This window comes from Haplochromis burtoni, unplaced genomic scaffold (genome assembly GCF_018398535.1).
Source record: "Haplochromis burtoni strain Fernald_Lab_line unplaced genomic scaffold, NCSU_Asbu1 Contig_469, whole genome shotgun sequence".
NCBI lineage: Eukaryota > Metazoa > Chordata > Actinopteri > Cichliformes > Cichlidae > Haplochromis > Haplochromis burtoni.
In genome coordinates this window covers 274,060-283,255 of record NW_024582830.1, presented here as the reverse complement: position 1 = coordinate 283,255, position 9,196 = coordinate 274,060, and the positions used below count along the sequence as shown (strand labels likewise).

At 42.4% G+C, this 9,196-nt stretch overlaps 1 protein-coding gene across 2 annotated transcripts in view; it reads right to left on the bottom strand.

Annotated features, from left to right (window-relative positions):
* The window catches only part of LOC102311139 (folylpolyglutamate synthase, mitochondrial), a 22,060-nt gene extending 16,618 nt beyond the window's left edge, over positions 1-5,442 (bottom strand). For both annotated transcript variants that reach the window (XM_005946230.3, XM_005946231.3), the window contains exons 1-3: positions 5,259-5,442; positions 365-493; positions 210-263 (exon numbers count right to left, since the gene is read on the bottom strand). In XM_005946230.3, coding sequence (XP_005946292.1) covers positions 210-263; positions 365-493; positions 5,259-5,408 — 333 coding nt within the window. In that variant the 5' untranslated portion in view covers positions 5,409-5,442. The remainder of the gene's footprint in view (positions 1-209; positions 264-364; positions 494-5,258) is intronic.
* Positions 5,443-9,196: the final 3,754 nt, after the last annotated feature.

Below are 9,196 nucleotides of genomic sequence, written 5' to 3'. Positions count from 1 at the left end.
CCCCCCCACTGTTATACATATTTTATAGAGCTATTTTTAAGATAAGTCCAATTACAGGGTGTGTTTGTACAAGGCTGCCTCTTTATCTCAGACCTAAATCTGATTTCAAGATATGATTGAGTATTGAGTGAGACTGATATACAAGAACAATATAACATAGCGCTAAACAAATACTCATCTTCATACAGTTATGTAACACATCAGCTCACCTTGCCCTTTGTTCCAGTCACGTGAATGATATTGAGATGGTCGAGTTCGTCCACCTTTGACACACACAGACACACACGTCAGATAACACTGAAGGCCATATCTACTATGACACTGTTTGTAATTCTAAATGTTTTCTCCGCCCTGATTGGCTCACCGTGAGGCCGGCTCGCTCCAGGAAGCCTCTCATGGCGTTCAGCTGCAGCTGAGGGTTGCTGCGCTCTCGTCGTACCTGCTCCAAGGCGCTGGCATTTGTCTGCAGCGTGTTCAGAGTGCAAATGGCATCCTGAGGTGAAAGAAAAATGTTTGAGGATGGAATCAATAATCTGCAGGAAAGAGTTTCTGAATGAAAGGATGAGGATCAGTCTGACTTAGAGAGTGACAGATGCTTTGTTTCCTCTGCACATGTCAGAAGGTAAAAATGACACTTTCACACGAGCAGAGCTAAGAAATCTTTCATGCCGAGACTGTCAGTGAGAGTCAGAGGTGTAACCACCAGCCCAACAACACCTGTGAGGCAAACCGGCTGAGACCAACCAACCACTGATGAGCAGCACAACAGCAGCTCTTCTGTCACTCTGTAACAGAGATACCTGCGGCATGTGGGGGTGTGGGCGGGGTCTAATGCTTAGCTCATGCTTCACCGTGGACACTGGCAGTAGCTGGCGCAGTGTAAAACGACTTCTTCACAAATAAGTCCACATGGTTGATGTCTGATGATGAAATTTGCATCACTCTGGCCCAAGTGGACTCGTGAACATGGAAATTAGAAGAATCAAAACATGGCCACAGTATTATTTATTCTATATTACATCAGCCACCCGTCTTCATCTGGGCAACATGTTAAGCCTCTTCTCATGCCAGATCCATCTTACAGGTTTTAGCAGTCTTGTATATGAAAACGAAAAATGTCTCATATATTCAAAATGAACTGAAGTTAAAGGCGGAGCTGCTGTTTCTTCTCATTCAGTTTATGTGCAAAGTATTTACGTTTTGTGTTGAAGTGATATCAACTCAAGTTGAACCAGGGTCCGGCTGTACTTTCAGGTACGTTCATGTAACAACTGTTTGCACCAGAAGAAGCTGCAGCAGGTCAATATAAGATTTCTTTTATAAGTGATTATTCAAGCAGCCAGCAGTTATTCCGGTTCTCAAGTTCTTTGAAATCAATTTAATCTTGCTAAACAACTGGCAGGCTCATGAAAATCTGGAAAGCTCAGTCTGATTACTCACTGAGTTTGTTGTTTTTTAAAAAAAAAAAAAAAAAAAAGCCCATGAGACTCTCAGGAGCAATGACAAGGATTCTGTTCATAAATAATTTGTTACAAAAGCAAATATTCAACGTGACGATATTTTCTGAGCTGTGATCTGACTGGATTTGGAAAATGAGATGGGAATGAAGAGTCAGCTTCAAACTGTCCACTCCATCAGATTCACATGTCTAACAACTCATTCATTCCTTTAATCAGAGCTGGAGAGTGTTCTGACATCATTTCAAATCGCTTTGCCTTTAGAGATAAATGTTTGCTTTGATCAGGAATCAATGCAGGAATCTATGAAATAGTCAGACCTGTAAGCAGAATTAATGACAGCTTCAGTATCCAAATCTTATCAGTTAAACTTTGGGAGTTAAAATTTCAGGAATGGATTAATGTCAGTGTGAGTCCTCGGTTGACCTGATATCCTCGTGTTGGTGTTGTTCCCAGATCATCATACTAAATGTTGTTCCAGGATCAACATTGCAAGTGACCAATCAGAATGTTGTGACGTCATACTTTTGCAACTTCGGGAAAAACCGGCGTAAAACAAAAAACTGTACTTAAGCTGCGTGAAACCGCCTCTGTCCGCCGATCAACGGACCCTAACCCTAACCGTAACCCTTTAATAAACAGTAAGCAGAATTGATATTGTCCTTGCAACATTGGAATTTCATAAATGCACGAATGGCTTGGCGGCAAAAGAATAACGTCACAACAATGTGATTGGTCACTTGCAATGTTGAACCTGGAACAACATTTTCATGATGGTCTGGGAACAACACCAACACGAGGATATCAGATCATCTGTGAGTCCTCACAGGTGAGTCCCTCCCCCTACACACAGAGTGGAGCAGGCAGCAGCCACCCTAATGATAAAAAAAATAAAACCATCAGAACTTTCTTTCCAAGCTCCTTAGATTATGAGAGCTCAATGACTTCAATCTCAGCGCCGAGTTTGCCGAGACCCTGAAAACTAAACAGCCAAGTTTAAAGCAGATCGGATGAACTGTTATTGAGATATGCAAATGAAAACAACCACAGATTTCTCAATTTACAACTGAGACGTCATATAAACACGGCGAAACTTCAGCATGTATCCGCAATCCCATTTACCCAATTCCTCTGTATGAGTTTTCACACTCTCTTTTAAAAAAATAAGATAAAAGCCAGTACTTTTAAAAGACAGTGATTCACAGCATCTGACATCTCACGCCTTCCACTTTAAAACCAATAAATATAAATCAGACACAGAAATAGCAGAAATGCTGGAAATTAAGCAGAATGAAGTCTTACAGCTCACGATTGCTCTTATGCTGTCCTGTCTACATCCATGGTTAGATCACTGGCTCCAGTTTGATAACGTTTGATCGCCTGTTGTAGCAGGTATGCTCAGAGCAGGGCGATATGACCAAAAATATTTATCACGACATTCATTTGAAAATTTGCGATAACGATATAACTGACGATATAATTGACACTAGACAAAATGCTTTACAACTCCACAACTTTATTAGTGCAAAAGCAAAAAAAAAAAAAATAAATCATCAATGTATTTTCACTTACACAAGCAGCTTTTTTTTAAAGTGCATTAAAGTCATATAAAAAAAAAAAAATTTAACAGTACAAATGCAAATTCCTTGCTGACAGTTTAACCAAAAGGCATTTCCAGTGGAAATTGTCCGACATATCCTCAGCATAACCATGTATAACATCCACAAAACTTAAAAAGAGGTTATACACACACACAGTACGGTAATATTATGTTGAAGCACTGTACGTATCACTCTGCGAGGCTCCTGCCTACGATAACCGTACTGCTCCAACAATCCATCAAGCAGTGCGGGTTTGTAGCTTAGCAAAGTCGTACTAAAACATTTGACAGATTTTCGAGCACCGTGTACATAAAACCGTTTCGAGGTCAGTAAACACAACCAGAGTTCATACATAAGGCACACGGGATTATAAGGGGCACTGTTGAGTTTGAGAAAAATCAGAGGATTGATTTTAAGTGTGCCGTATTTTCCAAACCACCACAAACACGTTTGTAACTCCAACCACTGCTTTCTTCGAAAAGCTTTCACTCCGTGTCATTTCCCTGTCTCACAGACGCCACATTTCTTTTTCACTTCTGCATGCAAATGAACTGTTCTCCTGGCCAGAGTCCAAAGCACAGGCGTTGTGAAAAGTAGGTGTGGAGGAGTTCTGACAGCTTAAAGCAACAAGAGGTAAAGACAGATGAAGAAGAACGTGTGAATGTTTCAAAACTGCCACAGGAGAGTTAACAGCATTCGAGCCTTGCAAAAAAAAACAGCTACCAGACACCCTTCCATACCACCACCAGGTGGTGTCTCCTATAACTCAGGTGTGTTGTTGTTTTCTGAAAAAAACAAAACAAAACAAAAAATAGGTGTGAATCCCAGGGAGCCGAGCCCAGCACTGGATCAGAAATGTAAAGAGAAATCTTTTGTTTAGCTGCAGGCATGGGTGTAATCTCAGTGGTTACAGGCTTCTGGGTCAAAGGTGACAGATGGAAAACAAAACACCTTTAATTACTTAAAATGAACTCCACCCTTGTATGAATCAGAGTGGTTTGGTCCACTCATTTAGGCAGAAAAAAAAAGATATGAAGTCATAGCAGCAATTTCTTCATATTCTGTTAATTTCTTTTGTAAAAAATTTATAGAGGGTTTTAATTTATAGCAGCACACATCTGGAAACATCTAAACTGTCCAAAATATTTAAACCTCCAGAGGGCAACTACAAAAAGTATATTTAAGTTTATTTGCTTAATAAAAATCGATTTTTAAGCAATTATTTCTGTAGAATTATGACAGATCATGTCTAAAATCAATCTAGAAAGTGAGACCAATACAGAAGTGCCTTAAACCTTGTTTGATCACCACCAGGTGCCGACTCCTCTGGTTGTGTATAAACCAGCATTAATTGATTTGTGACGGCAGTGAACACATTCCTGATCAGTTTACTGGGCCAATCAGGAGTTTAAAGTCTTACAGAAGAAAACGTGTTTATTTTATGAATTATGCTCATTATTACAGTCACAGTGGAGCCTAAAACAGGATATGCGCCTCGTCAATCATAAACCAAAGAGCAGGCAGTCTGATCCACCCTGAGCCTGCAGAGTTTCATAACAACACCAAGAGGTCAATGGACAACTACATCCATCTTTCACATACAGTCTACAGTTGAAACAGACTCAGAAAACCCTTAAAGACAATTTTGTTGCAGTGACAATGAACTCATTCATTGAGTCTCTTTAATATCTGGCCGCAGGAAACCCATGATGGACGCCATGTGTAAAATTGTATGTGCCAAATGCTCTTGAAAGCAGCAGCACGAGGAGATAAAAGGGGTCTTGTCTCCTCAATTTTGCATAAAGTAGACTGCGGATGGCTCTGACAGACCCAGTTCTGAAACTGCGGAAAATTCCCATTAATATTACAGGAAACATCAAAAACACCTGAGTTCATCCAGGAAAAAGTGAGGTGAGCATGGCACGAGTCAACCTAACAGAAATAACATGGCTACACAGAAATACCACAGCACGTGCCAGCGCAGACTTTTAGCCACTGACACACTACTGCCATACACGAGCTGTTAATAGCTGTCCAAGCTAGCGTGTAACAGCAGAGTCCGGGCAGCCTGTCAGCCATGATTCCATCAAACTCCAATCAGCCCGAAAACTACCTCCAAACTTTCGGAAACAGTCTCGCTGCTCAGTTAGCTAGCTCGTTAGCCGGCTGGAGCACGAACGGCGGCGGTCACGCAGCATACCTGGTACTCCATTCCCGGGATGTGAGGAGCCGTCTCGGTGCTGTAGTGCCGGCACGAAAGACCCGCCAAACTGAGTGCCCGATCCCGCCGTGCAAGCCGCGCGGCGAAGGCCGAGCCCCGCCGTAGCATGCGCGACATGCACAGCATCATGAAGCGTGGAGGTGTCCCAGGAAGGCGACACCAAATATGGAAGGCTCGTTTTTCAAGCGTAATGACGTCAGAACACGCCCCGTCATTTTTACTCATTTATTATTTTTTTAAAAACACGAAAACGCAAAGAAATAAAACACACAAATACTCCGACAAAGATCGAACAATAAAAAAACAATACATTTTCAGAACCTGAGATTAGATCAGTATCTAAAACAATCCTGCAACAGTGAAAGTTGGTGGATGTTTTTCAGTGTCTCCAATATTTAAAAATAATAATAATAGCCATCCCAGCTCCATAATTTGTCGCGACTCACTGAAAACAGCAATAACAGATTTTTGTGCCACTAAATGTCCAGACTTTAGCAGACCTTTACCAGAAACAGAAATGTCCTGCAGGGAAATCTAACCTATAACTGAAAAGCATTATGTGGAAGATTAAGGTTAGGGGTGTAAGAGCACATTTCTTCCCTTCCCTCCTATAAAGTGAAAGAGGAAAATTTCACAATCCTGAATGAGATTTACCTTTGACGCCATGAATTCTCAGGACTGAGCTTTAATTTGAATGCAAACTGTTTATCTCTGGAATAATATGTGCATCTTTAATCCAAGAAAGCAGAATTATTACCTTTTATTACTTCTCTAAGGTTTGTTCAGAATCAGAATCGGAGGCTTTCAAATACTTTCCTGTAAATAATGAAGACGAAAACAAAAGTTAAATTAATTTGAGATATGTTTACATTATAACACATAATCATTATTTATTAATTTACATGAGCATTTCTGCTGCTTTGCAGTCGTCAGAATGTCTTGGTTTGTATTTTCACGTTTATTAATTTATCAAACAGTCCGGTTTGGTGCGGAGAGCGCCCCCATGTAGTGGTAAACTAGTATCATAGTTTTGATCAAACGTTTAAATCAGAATCAGAATCAGAATCAGAAAGGGTTTTATTGCCAAATGTTGAGCGAGGTTTACAACATTAGGAAATTGCTGCGGTGCTTCAGTGCAAACATACTGTTATAAATTAAGCTTAAATAGACATGAAAATAAAAATGGAGAATAAGAATTAAAAGTGCTAAGTAGATAGATATATACATGATATATACATGAGTGCAGGTGGTGATCAGTGCCAAACAGAATATGGGACAAAAAAACAGTGACACAATGCGCACGCACTCGCAATAAAAACACAGCGTAGAACGGTCATGTGTTAGTGGTACACAAAGGGAACAGTTCATCGCAACAGGTTATAGATATCACACTGTAGCTCCAACAGCAGAGGGAAGAAACTGTTCTTATGGCGAGAGGTTCTGGTGCGAATGGACCGGAGCCTCCTGCCTGAGGGGAGCAGGTCAAACAGACTGTGTCCAGGGTGAGAAGGGTCAGCCCCCAGTGTCCTGGAGGTGTACAGGTCCTGCAGAGATGGGAGTCTGCAGCCAATCACCTTCTCAGCAGAGCGCACAACACGCTGCAGTCTCTGTTTGTCCCTGATAGTGGCTCCAGCGTACCACACGGTGATGGAGGAGGTGAGGATGGACTCGATGATTGCAGTGTAGAATTGCATCATCGTCCGTGTTGGCAGGTTGAATTTCTTCAGCTGCCTCAGGAAGTACATCCTCTGCTGGGCTTTCTTGATGACGGAGGTGATGGTGGGCTCCCACTTCAGGTCCTGGGTGATGGTGGTACCCAGGAAGCGGAATGAGTCCACAGAGGTGATGGGGGTGTCAGTCAGGATGATGGGGGGGAGTGGGGCTGTGTGCTTCCTGAAGTCCACAATAATCTCCACTGTCTTCTGGGCATTCAGCACCAGGTTGTTGTGGCTGCACCAGGACACCAGACGTTCAACCTCCCTCCTGTAGGCAAACTCATCCCATCCCAGATGAGTCCAATGACGGTGGTGTCATCTGCAAACTTGATTAGCTTGACAGACTGGTGGGTGGAGGTGCAGCAGTTGGTGTACAGGGAGAAGAGCAGAGGAGAAAGAACACAGCCCTGAGGGGAGCCGGTGCTGATGGTCCGGGAGTCCGAGACATTCTTTCCCAGCCTCACGTGCTGCTTCCTGTCCGTCAGGAAGTCAGTGATCCACCGGCAGATGGGATCAGGCACATTCATCTGGGAAAGCTTGCCTCGGAGATGGTCTGGAAGGATGGTGTTGAAGGCAGAGCTGAAGTCCACAAACAGGATCCTGGCGTAGGTTCCTGGGGAGTCCAGATGCTGCAGGATGAAGTGTAGGGCCATGTTGATGGCGTCATCTACAGACCTGTTGGCTCTGTATGCAAACTGCAGGGGGTCCAGGAGGGGGGCCGTGAGGGTCTTGAGATGGGAGAGAACTAGGCGCTCAAATGACTTCATGACCACAGATGTCAGAGCCACGGGTCTGTAGTCATTTAGTCCAGTGATCCTAGGTTTCTTGGGGACAGGGATTATGGTAGAGGACTTGAAGCAGGCAGGCACATGACATGCCTGCAGTGAGGAGTTGAAAATGCCAGAAAACACTGGGGCCAGCTCGTTTGCACAGTGTCTGAGGGTGGCAGGAGACACACCGTCTGGGCCGGGAGCTTTTCGAGCATTCAGACTCTTAAACTGCTTCCTCACATCTGCTTCATGAATATGAAGAGTTGTGGTGGGAGGAGGTGGTGTGAAATCCTCTTTTGTGTGGGGTGAGGAGGGGGGTGTTGTAGGTGAAGTGTTTGAAGGTGGTGATGGCTCTATGGAGGGGGGAGAGGTGGGGGAATGAGTGTCCAAAGTGTCTCTATTGTTATTATTTACGTCGGTTTTCTAAGAATTTACCCTTAAATTTAGGGCTAAACCGTGGTGAACAGTTATTCACCGCCTTTCTTTAAAAAAGGAATCGAAAGGTCAAAAACACGTTTTCAGTGGGGATTCTTTGAATAATTTGTCTCTGTTAAAATGTGTCTGCTAGACGTAACTTTCAGGTCATAAAAGCTTTAACAACAACTTTAGATCATTTTGGGGTAAAGCATTTGTTTTAGGTCTTGTTAGAAGCACAAACACTGATCCATTACTACACACATTTTCTTTTTGCTGGGCAGCACTAAACTCATCAGTGGCTGAGATTGTTAACATTTTAAAAATTAGTACCAGTCATTACATCACTCCTAAGGATCCCCCTTTCTTATTTGGGAGGTGTGATGGGATTACAAAATAATCTTGTTTACATACTGCAGAGGCTGGTTGATGGTGGGTGGGGTCGGGAGAACCTAAAATCCTGTTTATTATTATGCAGTTAACCTCCAGCTCTGCTTCAGTACGGTACTTAACAGCCTCATTTGCCTCCATTATCACCCATGCACAGTCTCTTTGATAAAGTACTTTGTGTATTTCTCTGGCGATTCAGAAACTGGGTTTTAGCTTTTAGCTTTTAGCTCTCAAGAAGACCTGGGACCGTCATTTAAGTTTGAAATGGGACAATAAAAGAGTGGGAAAGGATATTTAGAAACATTCAAATACTTTCCCATGATGCAAGGGATACAATTTCTTCACTTTAAGATTGCGCATTGCTTTTATTGGACACCATACAGATTATATACAATACTGCTGTATAAGTCTTATGTACATATGCCATCGTTTTGTAATAAAATTCAGGAGTTTGGGACTACAATATATGAAAATATATGTGATGCTGTTTTCCCTGCGAGGTGAGACTGAAATATACTAAGATTCTGACCTAAATGACTGATCTGACAGTGAAGACTAAAAAACTAATTATTTAGTTTTTCAAATCTGATGACTGGTGGTGGGAGAAGGGGAAGAAGGTGGCTTCCAT